This window comes from Pyrgilauda ruficollis, unplaced genomic scaffold (assembly GCF_017590135.1).
Source record: "Pyrgilauda ruficollis isolate IOZ18807 unplaced genomic scaffold, ASM1759013v1 scaffold2, whole genome shotgun sequence".
In the NCBI taxonomy this organism is placed as follows: domain Eukaryota; kingdom Metazoa; phylum Chordata; class Aves; order Passeriformes; family Passeridae; genus Pyrgilauda; species Pyrgilauda ruficollis.
In genome coordinates, this window is record NW_024519206.1 from 30,633,414 (window position 1) to 30,650,259 (window position 16,846).

The window sequence follows — 16,846 nt, forward strand, 5'->3', positions numbered from 1 at the left end:
CTTGCTTACCCTCAGTGCTTTCAAGAAGCACTCTAAGTGTCATGTATTATGGTTATTCTTTGAAAAGTGTTTCATTTTAGAAATTTACACCCTGCCTTTTTTACTGGGCTTGCCATGTTGCTGTTGCAAATGCAAACAGCACTAACCTATCCAGTTTAGGTGTTAGCACATCTCTGCTCACTGTAAGCAAATGGTAGTTGCATGCTCCATTGCCCAAATGTAAGGGACATTTTCCTAACTACCTCAGCCATCTAGAGCAGAAGTAAGGGAACAGAGAAAGAGCAATGGACTCTCCTGATAGAGCTAAAAGTTCTAAACACTTTGTACAGCAGTTAAAGTGAAAAGGGAATTTATTGTGGGTTATTGTAAAGTTAGTTACACTCATGTCAAAGGGCTAAAAGGCTGACAGGATATAGCATATTACTTTTTTTTAGCCTATAAGTCTTAAGTACGTAAATAAATCTAAATAAACATGGGCGAACCATAATCAGATATTTAAAAAACAAGTTTTAAATAATACTCATTTAGTTACTTAACTAAGGACTTAGGGAACTTGGCAGCACCCCATAATTTTACAAAAATGCAGGCAATAATTCATGGTGATCAAGCTGTGTTCATTTCCCATGAGCAAGTTTTGTTTCTTTTCCCCCTGGCTAAAATGAATGCAGGGCTCTAAGACTTCTAACAAGTGCTACCAACTTTCACCTGGAAAGGAGGCCTCTGTCAGGGAGAGCAACTCATTCAGAGATAGCAGACAAACATAAAATCTCGAGGCTAACTGAATCTGAGTCAGAAGTAGTGCCTAGGTTCACAAAGAAAGTTAAACAGAGCAGAAAGGGGCCAATTACCTTTCCAGAACTTGACGGGTCAGGCCAGGGCATTTTCTGAGCATGCACCAAGGTCCACCCTCCCCTGTCACCCCTTGGCAGAGTCTGGGACTGCTGGTTGCTGACTGTCTGCAGGCAGGAATGTCCTTGGTAAGCTCTGAAACCCTTACATAGAACCTGACTATATAAATATACTGCAAAAGCAGGATCTGGACTACAAATAGCAAACTGCTGCTCTCAGGCTTTCTTTCTTTTACCACATTGCTGGCTGGAGCTCAGATGGCATGAGTCATCTCACTGACCTTACAGGTTTTCATCTCGTTTTAAATCTCAGTGCCCACATCTAGCTTCATGTAGGCTCTAGCTCTCCATACAATCTCCGTAGAGTCCTTATGGTAGATGGACACAAACCAAAATGTACAAGCTGTGACTCAGCTGAGCTATTTCAAAAGTCTGTGTTCAGGTGAGATGAACTGTTCCTTGAAAACACTTACTCCCATTTCCTGACTTTAGAGGGAGTCCACATAAGATGTCAGCTCTGAACGCCTTCTGATACAGTGCCTTGGCTCCAGTTTCTGCATCTCCCACTGCATAAACCTGGGCTTGAGCAGGCTTGGACAGAGAGGGTGACCAGATTTGGACTTTGCCTCTCCAGAGGACTTGAGGCGTTTGCTCAAGTCCATGTTTTATGATATGTTTCTGGGCAAACAACACGGAGAGCAAGTGATGAGAAAACTGGACCAGACCCTTTATTAATTGATTGTCTGACTTATATCTGCGAGATCTATGAGATGAAATTTTTGCTCTGTGCCATAAAAGTGGTCTCTTTTGTAGTGTAGCTGAAAGCAAATGATAAGAGCAAGAAGAAAGCATCCTTTGGAGGGCAAATGTGATATAAAACGGCCACTTGAGTTTTATATCACTTGAGTCGCGAAAGTATCTCAGAGGCATTGAAATGCTCTGTAATCCCAGTGGGGCAGAGCCTCAGGCAACTGTCAGGACATTCAAGAAAAGGTGACTCACTTCAGTAAGGAAGAATGAGTGCTGGTCACCCATAAAGTGGTAAAGCAGAACTCAAAGCTGAAACCATTAGTGGCTGTGCCATCACTCTCTTGGGTGGCCTGAGGCAAGTCCAGCCCTTTGTGCCCCTGCCCCTTTGTTCTGAAAAGGAAGATGACCCCTCCTTTGGGAATCACTGACAAGTCTGTTGATTTTGTATGACATTATAGCTCATTTGCTCCTAGCTGGCTGACTGAACTAGATGCAACAAATTGGATATTGTCACCACATGGTCTGAAGTTCTGTCACTCAGCTTCTTCATTACAAAAAAGTGCAACCATCAGAATAAATGAAGGGATTACACTCAGGTCTCTAGCCAAAACTCAGAGACAGATTTTGGCTTTCATGTCTCTCTGTAAATGCACAAGTATTTTTACTAGCACTTCGGAAGTAAAGGGAACAGAATCAGTTGACAGGCTCCTGCTGATCTGAATCTGTTTCAGAATCAAAATAAGAGAACCTGTGGAAATCATAATCTTAACCATTTCCAAAGATTCCAAGTAGTTTGAATTGAGCCTGCAAATCAAAAAGACAGAAAAAGAAAACACTTTTCTCTGAACATAATTACAGAACAACAAACTGATCATTGTTTCTTTGTTGCCTTTTTTTTTTTTTTTTTTTTTTTAGGTGTCCTTACTGTATTCATTAATTGACAGAGAGATGCAACGAAGTACCAGACCTATGTTTCTAACAGCAATTCTGGTACAAAATCCTGGTTGGGACATACCTTGGGAGGGAGGTTATTTTCCCCCATTTCTCTATACAGAAGCGCCGCAGGCCGTTGCTCCCTCGGAGAGCGGCAAAACCCTCATACGGCACACTCGACGTTCCCGTGACAAACTGCAACAGTCGCAGCCTCTGCTCGTTGTTAAACCTCTCCACAGCTGCCCAGAACCACCGTATCACTATGTGTCCGTCATGGTAGCCTACACCAAGCAAGAGAAATAAAAATCACTCCCTCCTAACTGAGAAGAGCAACACTGAAAAATGTTCCCGTTAGCATGGGGCAGTAGATATCCTACTGGAAAGATCCTGGCCTAACAATGTATCTTGCTCTTCATGAGCAGTAGATCCCAGCTTCCATTTTGTCCTGGCTGTGGATACTATAATATCACTAACTCACTTCGGACCCTGAAACTCAAATACCCACTTGAGATTCACTGGTCTCTCACAAATCTCTTGGCAAGAACTGGGGTTACATGCATGCGATATTAAAGACCAACAGCAATATGCCACACAGTGTGAATCTTAACAAGCTAACCATTTCTGGTTCCCAAGTAAATTCTCTTTTGGATTGGAACAGTGGTCGACATATGGAGAGGAGTTTGCTGCGACAAGCCCTTCCCTGGCAAACTTCCCACCTGAGGGACTCCGAGCCTTGGTTTGTGCCAGTAAGAGCCAACATATACCAGGCTGAATCTGTTTCGAAAGTTAAATAAAAAAAATGTAGCAGGAGAATAACACTGGCAAGCAGCTGTGCTTGTGGTAAGCTGCATATTTCAAGGTAACCCAATGGCTGGACAGTGACCAGCAAAGACTGAAACCTTGTATTTCAGGGGAGGATATGTGAACCTCAGGAACTTTCCACTTGTGGTACAGAATTGGTGGATTTCACATTTTTCCATCATCCAAGACAGTCTGGATAAATCATTCTTTAAAGCAAAACTAGACCAAGCAGCAGACAAGGGAAAAAAATCCAAGTTGACACAGTTTAGGCTAAGGGGACAGTTAAGCAAGATCTGTAAGTTGTTGAAATGTAATTGGGAACTGTCAAATTCAGCTCCTGATTTTAGCTCCCTGCTGAAGCCAGGAGGACTCGTGGAGCTACTTTCTGTGAGGCTTAGAGTTCAGTTACAGTCATCTTAGATGACTTGTAACTTTTAGATCTAATTGTGCAAATCCTTTTCAGTCCTTAATGGTCAAAACTCCTTCTAACTCTGCAGGAATTGAATAGATAAAATCTGGATAGAAATAGCAGAAGCAATTTCAGTAGTATAACACCACAACACCTGAGATCTTATTTGTTTTTTTATTTCAGGAGTTATTCTTCACAATAATTTCCTGGACAAAATAGGGCATTTTCCCTCAGAAAATACAGAAAGAAAAGATGGAGCATGACTTCCATGTTTTAAACTGAAACAGTCAAGACAGTAGCAAACATGAGCAGGCAGTTTACCTCCACGATATTCTGTGTTGTTCCGCCAGTCATTGAGATCTATTTCTGCAGTGCCAGCTATAACTAGCTCCAGTTCTCTGGCGTCAAAAACAGAGACAAGCCTGGAGTCTACAACCTGGAACAAAAAACACTTGTAAGCACAGTTCAGACCAGAAATGAAGCAAAGTCTTATAAACCTATGGTTCTGGTGGCCAGCTCTTTATACTGACAAAGTTTGAATGTTTGCATTCACATGTTTGTGTATGATAAGGGAGGGGCAAGAATAGGTGACTACATGGGTTGGTCAGCAAAGCCACAGGTTTTCACCCAGTTCTTGTAACAGCTCTGCCAGAAAGATGTCCTCAGATCCAGGTCTTCAGCAAAGATAAACTGCAAAATCCAGGGACAGCAATGGAGCAGTATCCAGGAATACCACCAGCAAGCTTGGACTGCACCCATGGACTGACTTTACTGGAACAAATCCCTGAAGACACAGTGTGTTTCATCAGATTCTCATCAAAGTGTACAAATCTTCACAATCTTTCTTTGTCAGGGACCCCTAATCCTAACCAAAATCACAACATGGTAGAAAAAAATTTGCTAGTGCCTACTTCTCTCAATGTGTGAGTGTGGAAAGCAGTGTTGTACTTAACTCTTCATCACAAGTAATGCTTTATCACATTCAGAAGACACATTTCTTTCCTTTCTCCTTTAACACTAAACACACTATATCCAAGGTCTCTGTCTGTAGAGATTCAAGAACTCCAATTCCTTGCTGTTTGTGTCTGTTTAGTTGTTCTCTAGGGTACCAATGAAGCATTTAACCAGGGTGCTACTCTTTCAGATGAAGGAGGGATGCCTGTGGAAGCATCACTTTGCTACTTACTTCGTAGAAGCCACGGACCAGGGCCTCTGTTTGCTGGACCACTCCTCTTTCCACTCGCCACTTTACCATTCTCTCGATGTACTCCTTTTTGTTCTTTTCTGTCACCGCTGTGTTTGCCCCTCCAGATTTCAACTCTCTCTCTGTCACCTACAGAACAAAGATAAACAGTGGTGTAGCATGGTATGGATCATGTTGTGTTTCAAACACTAGATCATCCAAGCAACAGTACAGGAAACAATAGGATGGAGAGGCAATCACAGTATTGGAATAGAAGACGGCTTTGCCTACTGGAAGGGAGACTTGTTGTCTCTTAGGCAACAAGTGTTATCCTTCCCCAAGTGCTAGTAAAAGTTTACTCAGAAATGCAAACAGCTAAAGAAAGTATCATAAAATGAATACTCCCAATACACTACCTAAAACAAGACCTGTACAGCAACCTTGCACAGATAGTCACTGTGGGAGTCAGAGTTTTGTATCACTCATCCAAACCTGAGAAGAGTTTGTACTGTAAATAACATTTTCTTATTTTAAGCAAGAACTGCAGAATTTCTTTGCATTTTAATAGTTAATTTAGTTGGCTTGGGTTACTAAGGCTTGAGATTGAGAAGCGATTTAAGGAATCAGTCTAGATCCTACCCAGCAAGCACATACTCCTCCTCCCATGTGGCAGAAAATTGTATTTGTCTTTCAATTTTTTTTACATTCAATTCAGTTGATTTAAAAGGAAGAATATGTTGCTCTTCTCTTCAGTTTTCTGCTGCTGTAACAATGATGTTCACCACAGACAGTAAATGAACTGCATGAATACATATTCATTACTAGTACGATTTATATTATTATCTATTTATTAATCCAGCAGACAGCACACAGCATAGGCAGTATTTAGGTCACCTTACTTTAGGGACCTATTGCAATATTATGAATTAAGAAATATTGACTGAGTCATCTAATCAGTAGCTTTGTTGAGAAACAGCAGGAACAAGTAAAGCTGGATGGAAGGAGTTAGGAATTCTTAGCTGGTTCAGGTTAAATTCCCAAACACAAATCATTGCATCACCATTATACAAGCAATGCTGCATTGTCCAGAAAGCAAGGCTCTGGCCCAGCTACCATGCCGTATTCTTCAAGGCTGTGAGGCATTAAGGTATATCTGCCAAACCAAAGACTAAATGTTGTCTAGCTTTAAGCATGACCATAAGTCCAGATGTTCAAAGTCTCCTGCAAAACTTCCCACAAACACCTAGAAAACTATTGATTTTTTCAACTTTTTGTTATCTGTGTACATTAAAATACTATTAATTATCTATGACTGGAGGCTAGCAATCGATAGCAATGTGTCCCTGTTCTGGAGTTTTTGTTCTTGGGGGCATTAACTGCAGGTGTGAGCTACAATTGAGAATCAGGTTTCAGAGTAGCAAGGAGGCATTTCAACCAATGTAGTTCATTCCTTTTACCTGATGGGAACAATTGCCAGGGCTCAGAGACAGGTTGTATCCAAAAAGAGAGCCTGAAAGAACACTTTCTACCGGGTAAAAGCATGAGAAAGTACTTTGGGTCACAAGCAACTGTCTTTTAAGTGAAATTCTCAAATTGTTATTCAGCCCCCACCAGTAAAAATGTGTCGTGCTTGATTTGACACTGTATCTCTGCTGTTACAGGAGTGCTCTGGGTTCCAGTACACAAGAAGGTTGGAAGTGACATGGAGTAAATTCTCCTTAAGAAAGTAACAAGACAGAGGATTCGGCCTGAAAGCCTAAGAAGTTCCATACACATCAGAGATGAGACAAGAAAATATGAAAGCAGCAGTGACTGGTCCATGAAAAAGCCATTGTGGAAGCAGGACAAAAGGGCTGTAACCATCTACTATACAGCTTCTCAAGGAGACCATATATTTCTCGTTTTCCTTACCCAGCCCTTGAAATCCATCTTCCCAAATATTAGCAGAGCTCCCACTGTGATCTACACTTGCACGTGCACCAAGCAAAGCAATGCTCAGATGGCATTTAAGTGGTTAGATACTCTTGGCATGGAAGAATTTCCAACTAGGATCCATCTGTGAGCATAAAATGTGACTGCAATTTCTTTGTTATTTTGCTGTCAGCACTTAGTAAATTTCAAGAGGAAAATCTTACTTTCACTTGGGACACTTGGATTCTGATAGTTGTAATTCACAGTGAGAACCAACCTTTCCCCCCGTCATTAGTTGTAGCAAGTTTAGTGTCCAGTACGTAGGAAATAAAGCACTAGAAAACAGCATCAAAATCTAGCTTTTAGTATTCTTTTGCATTTATACCACAGTATCTACAACAGATTGTGATTTTTCCTATTCTCTTTGGAGCCATCTCTTATCTTTCACAACAGACTCCTATGTAACTGTTTTCTCTTTCCTTTGAGGAGAGTATAACAAGTAATTAGTGTGCCAAATGTTACCTTCAGATGCATCAGGGTAACTCAGTTTTAATTTAACTTTGTAGTCTTCCCTTGTAAATACAAACTTGTCTCATCTGCCTTTGTGAATATGTCTGTATATTTCTGTCTTTGTGTATTGGTCTCATATAGCCATACCTTCCAGGGAAACCACTGTACTGTGAATTCAATGTCATGCAAGCTCTCAGTTCCAAGTCCATGAAAAACTCCTGCATTTGAGTCTGTGGAAAAACAGTGTTCTTCTTCCTACAGATGCTTCCTACTTTAATTCTTCTGCTCCATCCTTTCCATCTGCCCGTAACTCTGCTCATCCTCTGTTACCTTTTGCTATACTCAGGCTAAAATCAGTTTTTAATATACTCCCTGAAGCCTCGCTTGCTTTCTGTTACTTTAACGCTCATAGCTGAGCTGGGCTGGAATTCCTCCCCTCAGAAACTTGTCAAACTCTTGCCTAGCTCACAGAACTACGCTAGCTTTGTGCAAACCCTCCAGGAAAATGAACTGTCAAGTGGTGAGAGCCATTCTCTGGATATTCTTGTGGGCACACAGTTTGTGGTGATTGGGAATGGGGCTGCAGCCGAGCCTCATCCCTAATGGACTACAACAGTGTAGGACCTGTGGACAGTATTGAAGGCAAAGAAACATGGAATGCTGATGTGTATTGACCAATCACAAAAGAGCAGTGAGGGCACACAGGTGTGATGCATGTAAGATAAGGCGTATAAAAGACAATATTCCATTGATTGCTCTGCTCCTTTTGACACTGTTGTATCTGTTCCTTACAAGGTATCTCCATCCCCTGAGCTTCTGCAATGCTTGGTGAGCTTGGTTCTTCAGCCTCTCTAGTTTTCAGTATCTCCTTGGAGATCCTTAATCATGGTCTGAATATTGTTTTGATTCCCTTCAAGGCTTCCCAGAGACAGTTATGATCCAGCATGGTTTGCAACACCAAAGAGCATCAGGGCTTCAGTGCAACCCAAAGAATCCCACAGGAGACATTTATTCTGGTTGCCAGACTGCACTTAAGCCAGTGTTGCACTCTCCCTAAGGCTGTAGTGATCAGCCAGGTTACAGAGAACTGTCTGACTAAGGTAGAGCTGAGCTGCAGAAAGCACAATAAATAGATATACATACCAAATTGTTAAGTAGGGGCAAGGTAAGTAAGAGACACAGAATCTAACAGGGAGATATTAGACAAAATAATGGTAAGGATTGCCAGGTCCTACAGCACCTGTCAAATGTTTTTTATCCCTCCTAACCCTCCACCCTTTAAGTCACATCAGCTTTAAGTTACATTTCTTGCATTCACCAAATGCCACATCTGTGTGAACTACACCCTGGAGAGAAGAGCTGTACTCCAGAGAATTCCTCATGCTCATCAGTGTGTGGCTCAACAGGCCCGTAGGGGGGCTGGTATTGTATATTATACAGCCTAAGAATAAACATCTGCCTTGGAACAGGTGGCTTGAAAGAAACAGAAGGTAGGAGAAGAAAATGTTATTGAAAGGCTAAAAGATCTGTTCTGACAGAAAGATGTTCATCACGCTCAACTTTGTCAGCTTCAAATTTGCTTTTCAGATGTTTTGCATAGCTATGCTCACCTGTCCAAACACCTCCTCGTTCACTGTGAAGGTTAGGTCCAGGATATCTGTGATATTGTTATCCTTCATCCACTGCAAGCTCTGATGGAACTCTTCATCCAGGTACTCTAAGTCGCTTAAATCACATGGCCTGATTGCAAGACAAAAAAATATATGATCCTGTGACTACTGTCAGGATGATTTCCTACTAAGTGTGTCAACAAATTTACTGAAGATCCAACATAAAACTGAAGTTCATTTAGTTTTGTTAACATCAAAGACTGTTTCACAGACCCTTTTGAAGCAGTTCTGCAACTGTTTGCTTTGCATAGCTGGGCTTAAGGCCAAATTTGTTGGCTGCCTGCATTATTTGCTGTCAAAAGACCTGGGGCTTAATTTTACATGGATCTTCAGGATGCCCTGCACTTCAAAGCACATGTGTCCCTTCAGCCCCACCATGCTGTGCCTGGCTGCTTCCATTATCTATCATCTATTAGATGATAGATAATAGATAATGCTTCCATTATCTATTATCTATAATCTGCCAGGTAAGAACACAGGTCCGACACAGGGCAGACCAGGCAGCCTAAATTTCTGCTAATAAGGAGCCATCCCTGTCTGCTGAAAGGACAGATTTGCTATGAGCAGCCTGGTTTCTAATTCCCTAAAGGGGCAATAAGGATGCAGGGAGAACCCTAGGTTTCAACCTAGTTTCAGACTAGATCAGGTACAATATAGATATGAGTTTTTGTACCTCAGCAAAAATAATAGTTTTAAAAACCCAACAAAGAATAACATGATAAAGAACTTAAAGGACTGTAAGACAGGTATCTTTGCTGACTTGGAATCATCTTAATTGATGAACTGTTTAAGCTAAGCTTTATTCTGCTCTTTAGCATTTAATAGCAGTCTTGAGTTAATATTTATGGCTTTTTTTATTGTTGCAAAAACTTTGTGTACCTTGTTTTACTTGAGTCTGTTAATTAAAGAGGGACTGATTGTCAACCCAAATTAACCTTATAAACTTCAAATTGAAAATAACATATTTTTGGTAGCTTACCCTTACTAAAATAAGACAGGAGAAGACCAAAGAAACCATTCCCTGGTTATATCTACATGAACATTCTTAATTAACCCAAGTTACGTTTCAGAATGAAAAGCTACTCCACCAGTGAGGCACGACAAATTATGTATTTTTGCTTAATATAACCCTTGTCCTTTTTTCGTTATTATTTTGTTTCATTCCATCAAGGATGTTTTTCAGTCTTCCACCTGGTTGAATCTTCATAACTTTTCACCAGTAGTAGACTCTGGAGTTATGTGTCAGAACTTTCTGATGTGTGTTTCTAAATGTCATACTTATTTATTTTTGTCAACATAATATTTATGAATGGCAAATTCTTGGAGAAAGCAAAGAAAAATTAAAATGTGTTCATTTTCTATTGCAGACAAACAAACCAACAACAGAAAGAACGTGAAGGTCAGTGCGCTCGAAGTGACTCCCTGAGGGTGTGTGCAGTCTCTGCAGGACTCCCTGTGGGATTGCTGCTTGTGCATGGTTGCATGGTTGTACTCACAGCCTTAGCAGTGCTTTGTAGAACGGCCTTGTGAAGAAAGCATCCAGAAGGTACTGATGAATGAGAGCAAGGCCAAGAATACGACCGCTGAACCTGAACCTGTGAAATAAAAATGCAGAGTTAATGAAGTGTAACTCAAGATTTCCAGTATAGAAACTTGCACAGGTAGCACCTGGGGGTTTTTGGTTTGCTTGTTTGTTTCTGAATTAGTTTTTCACATTTATTCCCTGATTTTTTTTTTTTTTTTTCTGAGCAGATACTTAATGCCACTCCTCCCATGTCTGATCAGTGGATCTCCTTGATGCACCTCCTACTGTACCCATACCTGCAGCTGGCATGCTATGTGCTCTCCTGTGCCACAGCAATGAACACTCACTTTCTGTGATCTCTTGTTCAATGTTCTGGTATAGACTGACTACATCCAACACAGTATTTGGCCACAGAAATACCGTAATGATCCACCTTAGCAGAAAAAATATTACCTCAAAAGAGCTGCAAAGGATGTTTGGAGACAGTACATCCAGTTTCTGACTAGCTACAGCCCTGTCGAGGTGGGGCTTTAAAGTACTTTAAAAGGGTAGTGACTTGATAGGGGAAAAATGAAGTTGAAATAAGCTAACTGTTGTCACCAAGGACACATTAAAATCAGCATCTAAAGCTCAGGCACACTGTTCCACTTTCTTAATTTTGCTGCTCAGCTGTTTTCAGTATTCACACACTCCTGTGTTCATTCCTAAGAACAACCACCCCCAGTCCCAGTACAAGTACACTCAAATAGTACAAGTACACTCAAATAGTGCCCTGCCCATTATAATCTGTGACTTGTGATGATAAACTGCTAAATTTTTCTTCCTATGATTTCTTCTATGACTTACTCTATATTTTTTCATCAAATCTGCTTTTAAATCAATAATCTCAGACAGAAAACCACAAAACTGGTGTGAGTCCAGGCGAGTTTGGTTTTTGTAAGAACAAACCCAACAGCCATTCAAAACTTGTTTATATGTAAGAAAGGAAAAAAATCCATCACCCCAAATCTGAGCACTCCAAGTCTGAGCTGACTGGTAACACAGAAAAGTTTTATTGCACAAAAAATGAGAAACATGTCAAAGAGTGTAGAAACCATTCCTTCCACTTACAGGAATCAGTGCAAAGACCTCTCCTGCACATGAATGAAACACGAGTCTGATTGTAATAAAGGTGGCAAAGAATATATGTTCAATCAACTCTGTGCTCATGGGACAGAACAACAAGCGCTTAGTATGTCAAACGGGGCACAAAAGAGCCTGCTGTGGGCCCAATTAGCATTTACACCACCACAGGAGCTGCCTCCAGGTCCCCTGAATCTGAGAAAGGTGCTTATGATGGCTGAGCGGCCACAGAAGAATGATTATATTACCCCCTTACAGCTGTTTCCACAACAGCAACAAAAGGCAGCTGTTGGGTCTAGTTAGGGCCTGCTTCACTTCACTTGTGCTCCAGTGCAGTGCTTCCAGCAAAAGGCAAGGAAACGAGGGGGAGCTGATACGATGAAAGCACAGTGGAAACCAGACAGCTCAAATCCCAGAAATGCTGAGCCTGTAATCCGTCAGTTTTATAGCACCTTTAGGATCCATAATCAAGTCCGTTTGTCCTAAACAACGCATGTCAGCTTTTCTGGTTTTGTTCTTCACCCCCATCCATCCCCGTGCGTTTTGAAAGCAAGCACTGAATGAAAATGCTGGGGGTGTTCCTCACCACAGTGCTCACCCCACAGCTACTCAGCTGTAGGGGACTGGGCAGGCAGGAGCCACCCGGAATAAAGCTGAAAGTGAACTGCCAGGAATTAGGAGATTTGGGAATGTGGCTTCTCCTAAGAAACTGCTTGAATGCGTGAACAAGGTCCCTCTTCTCCTTGCTGCTTGCTTCGCTTCAGCATGGCTTTGAGGACATTCCTGCAAAGTGCACCTACACCAAGGTGTTTACAGCGAGGGGCACACATTACAAGGGCCATTAATGGAGAGTCTGAATTGAATCAGTGCCTCGTGGCAGAACTGTATCAAACCATCCCAAAGCCATGGGCAGCATTTCTGTGTGGAAGGTCCAAGCCTGGCGCACCAGCCTAAGAACACATGGGATAAGTGAGATGAAATTAGCAAAATATTGCCATTGCTGGTGCCTATCAATACAATGGATAAAAAAGCTGTGTAGACCATATTCCCTGGCAGCTCTGTATCTCCCCAGAAAAACACGGTATTGTGTGGCCAAGACGTCAGCTCTCCAGCTCATAGACCCTTCTGCCCCTGCACAGAGCTTTGGTATCTCGGCAGAAACTTGCTATACTTCACTCTCTTCTGAAGAATGGTGTAGCAGAAGATTCTCTGGCCCCTTGTCCATGCTGGACAGGGCTTGGGACCAGACATAACACTTCTCTGGTCCAGCACTGAGAAACATCGACCATGGTAAGCCAGCAGATACCTGTCAACAGGAGGCATTTGCTGCCTTTCTCAGAGAACAAATATACAGTTTAGCTGTGTGGCTCCATTCAGTTCATCAAGCTGCCACTGCACTCAGACAAGCATAGCAGTCCCACTTAAAATGTTTCAAAACTTAAAAAAAAGCAAGAAGAAACAAATTGTGCTCCTTAAAAAAAGCCAGTTAAAACAAAGCCAGACTCTTGTGTTTATTTCTTCTTAAAATATTTAGAGCACTTAAGATTTAGAGGTGGGTAAAGTAGTCCTTTCAGAACAAAACAAGTTTTCTTGACAGAATAAGCAGCACAAAGGTAAATCCTGGCTCGAGGGCACATACCTTCCTTAAGCCTGAATTACATTTATCTTTCCAAGGAAGTGTAAAATACTTGTTTGGTTTCTTTCTAGCAGAAAAGCTAGTTTGGGAGAGGTAGGGAATGCAGGGTCTTGCTCTGGCCTTTTCTTTCAACACCCTTCCCTTTTGGAGACAATGATTGAGTCTGAGTAATGTGCTCCAGAGAGAGGGTAAATGCAGGAGGGAGTTAATGAACAGGAAATGGTGGAACGAGAGACAGAATTAATGAGCAGTGGAGCTGCCTGGTTTGACTGCCTATTGACACTGTTCGTCCACTCAAAAAGGACATTGTGTGCACCTGCTTTCTGGCTCTTAACAGCACTACTCTTTGACCCATTTGCAGAAATTTCCACTGTAGCCAGCTAATTCCTTTTCCTTCTGGAGGCTTCAGGTGCCCCTGAAGCAGCCACAACAGCCCATTGCAAAATAACAGGCTCACTCCCCTCGATGGGACTCCGTGAATACTTACTGCATATCTGTGTGCTCAGGGAGAGACAAATCCATATGCTGTAGCAGCAACTAGGCAATAAATTTTCCTCCCACTGCAGCTGAGTCACAGGAGATTTAATGTACTCTGGTCCTTATCATACAGCACCAGAGCAAGGCAGGACCCACAATGATCCACAATTTGGTACAGGGCTCTCTCTTAACTGGTTCAATGAATGGTTCTACTTTATATGACAGTTTTTCCTTGGATTCAGATGGATAATGATGTACCTTGAAGAGATTGTAATCTGTGTGTACAGAGGAAGAACAGTCTTTATCATTCTGTTGGGAATGCTGTGGGAACCATGCCTTGTGGGCTAAATTAGGTATGGTATAAGAAACTTCAAATCCTAAAAAGAGGAAGCACCTGATGAGATTAAAAAGATTGAAAATCTGCAAACCTTATATTGCTCAAATACATCACCTGCATTTAAGTGTGCCCTTCTTGATGCAGTAGCTTGTGAAAAAAATATTCAAAGTAGGACTTGAGAGATATAAATATAGCATGGTTCACATCAATTTTGAAAATGTCACTTTCCCTTCACAAGACTTACTTTCTGTAAGTGAAATTTACACATTCTGTTACACCAGTTTTGAAACTCTTGACTGTTTAATCACGCAGATGAACTTTTGGCCACCTGAAAGACAAGCTGAACAAATGAGGCTACATTGTGGTCCAGGGTTTCTGTCCTTGGCAGCTCTTCTGAGGAAGAATGATATTTGTCAGGTGGATCCACCTGGAGACCCTATTAGTCCTTTCACAGTGGGAGAGACTGGAACTAATCTTGATCATTATTAGATACCAGAGACTCTAACAAGAGGAAAATATTTAGAAAGGCACAATCATGGAAAATACTTCACCTTGAACATGCATCTTATTAGACAACAGAGAATTCAGTCACAAAACAAAAATTTGTAGGAAATTGGGCATGATGTGTAGGAAATTGGGCAACAGTGTTAAAACTGCCATTGTTATGAAGACACTTGTCAACAACCTGAAGGCAAGAAACTGCTGATTAAAGGAATTAAAAATCAATTCTTATACTCTAAAATTTTGTGATTTGCAATCTTTTGATATGAGTGGGGGACACAACATGCCGAGGAAAATGTACTGAGTCTATGATTTCTGAATTTTGGTGTTATCACCAGCTCTAGTACTTTATAAACAAAGATCTTCTTTTAATGCATGGAAGTGATAAGAATGTGTATTTTGCAAAAAGAGTTGACCAGCTAGATGGTTACAACAACTCTGCCTGGGCTCATACATTAAGAATTTTAAGGAATACTGGCAGTGTGTCAGGCATATGCTCCAGAGGTATGTGTCTAGATGTTGGCAGTACACATCCTTGTGCTGGCTCAGTGCAGGACATGGCCAGCATGTCCTACATGAGCTACGCCTACAGAGAAATGATCTAGCAGAAGATCAGGTCACCTCTACAAAACCTTGTCAGTGGATCAAATCCACACCTCTATCTATCAGCCTTCATTAACAAATGCCTTTCTTTAATTTGGTGTGCATATTTAACCCCTACTCACTCAAATGAAAGAACATTTGAAGGAACTAATGGGATGACATGAAGCATTCTTTTGTCAGGAAGGTTGAGCCAGGCAGGCTGGGACAGCTCACGTGTTCTCTTTATCTGACTTGCATCTGCAAAGTCTGCAGACTCCTCTTTGCCACTGTGTCATTTGGCCTCTTGGCAAATGTGCTCTGTGTGTCTGCAGGTTCAGAGGTGGATGCTGTGGCATTCCAGCACCATGCCTCTTCAGTTCAGGAATCTGATGACCTCATGTGTCATTAATATGAAAGGAATGGCTCTTACAAAGGCTGGAGACAGAAGTTCATGAAGTCTCAACACATTAAAGAGAAAAGGTAAAATAACTCCTAAATTAGTCATAGAGAAGAATTCCAATGTAAGGAGTAACAGGAGTACTGTTGGCTCATCTCCTTTTCTTATATCCATCTCTAATACAAAGAATCCTTAGAGAGACCAAGATCTTAAGTAGACCAAGATAAAGTGTTGTGTCACATTTGCACAGCACCTCCCAATGCTGCACTGACTCTGGTATCTAACCACACTGACATCCCACATGAGAACTTACTCCAGATCCCTACATGCTTCTTTTGAAGGAATGGTAATGACTCACCCCAACCAGGTTTTGGTTTTACCTCCTGTGCATTAAGTTCTAAATACTGAAATTGATCTTATCTCATATATGGTCAAAATTCATTCCAGGTTTTCAGACAGTTACTGAGTTTGTAAGGGGAAACTCCATATTTCCTCACTGTGAAACCACAGAAAATTCTGTCGGGTAAGCTTCATTTTTCAATTAAAATTTAACGAAAATATTTAGGACTACTGATAGAGAGCAACTGTGTGTGCAGATTTCCAGCCTGGAAACTGATGGACTTTAAACAGTTAAGAATCTACAGGAATTGATTCCTGCCACCACAGCAAATGTTACTGGGATTTAATAGAGGATACATTCTACTCAGAGCCAAGGCATTTCATTCAAGCATCAAAAGATCAAGAAGCATATTCCATGAGCCTCTCTTTGATAATCCTGTCTGCTCATCATGCCTATAAAACTTAGGAGTTTTATTGATATTTTCAAGGAAATTTGTTACACTCAGTTAAGAAAGCACTAGCCTCTCTTAAGTAGCCCCTGCTGTAAAGTGGAACAGTCCAGCAGACCTGCTTGTGCAGTGTCATAAAATACAAAGAGAGTGCCCAGAGAGGGTGGGAAATATAGGTGTATCACCCAAGAACTGATATTAAATAAGAAGAGAAAAAGGATGAAAAATTATTTTCAGAAAGAAAAGCAACTTGGTACAAATAAAATTCCTTTGTATTTCAAATCTTGAACAGATAATTTTCTTTAGATCAAAACAAGCTTTTCTTAAATATTTTTACTTGTGGTGGGCACTGGAGTTTCATACAATGAGTAACTTTATGTGAGCCAATCTCTCATTTTATTGCTAATTTGTGCATATATTTTCTGCTGCAAAAGGTCAGTACAATACTGGCACTTCAGTAAGGCCT

General features: G+C 41.2%; 1 protein-coding gene across 2 annotated transcripts in view; it reads right to left on the reverse strand.

Moving 5' to 3' along the window:
- Positions 1-16,846, reverse strand: part of HECW1 (HECT, C2 and WW domain containing E3 ubiquitin protein ligase 1) — a 250,387-nt gene that overhangs the window by 5,095 nt on the left and 228,446 nt on the right. For both annotated transcript variants that reach the window (XM_041466427.1, XM_041466428.1), the window contains 5 exons: positions 10,512-10,610; positions 8,956-9,085; positions 4,928-5,074; positions 4,063-4,177; positions 2,614-2,812 (listed from right to left, as the gene is read on the reverse strand). In XM_041466427.1, the coding sequence (XP_041322361.1) occupies positions 2,614-2,812; positions 4,063-4,177; positions 4,928-5,074; positions 8,956-9,085; positions 10,512-10,610 (690 nt within the window). The remainder of the gene's footprint in view (positions 1-2,613; positions 2,813-4,062; positions 4,178-4,927; positions 5,075-8,955; positions 9,086-10,511; positions 10,611-16,846) is intronic.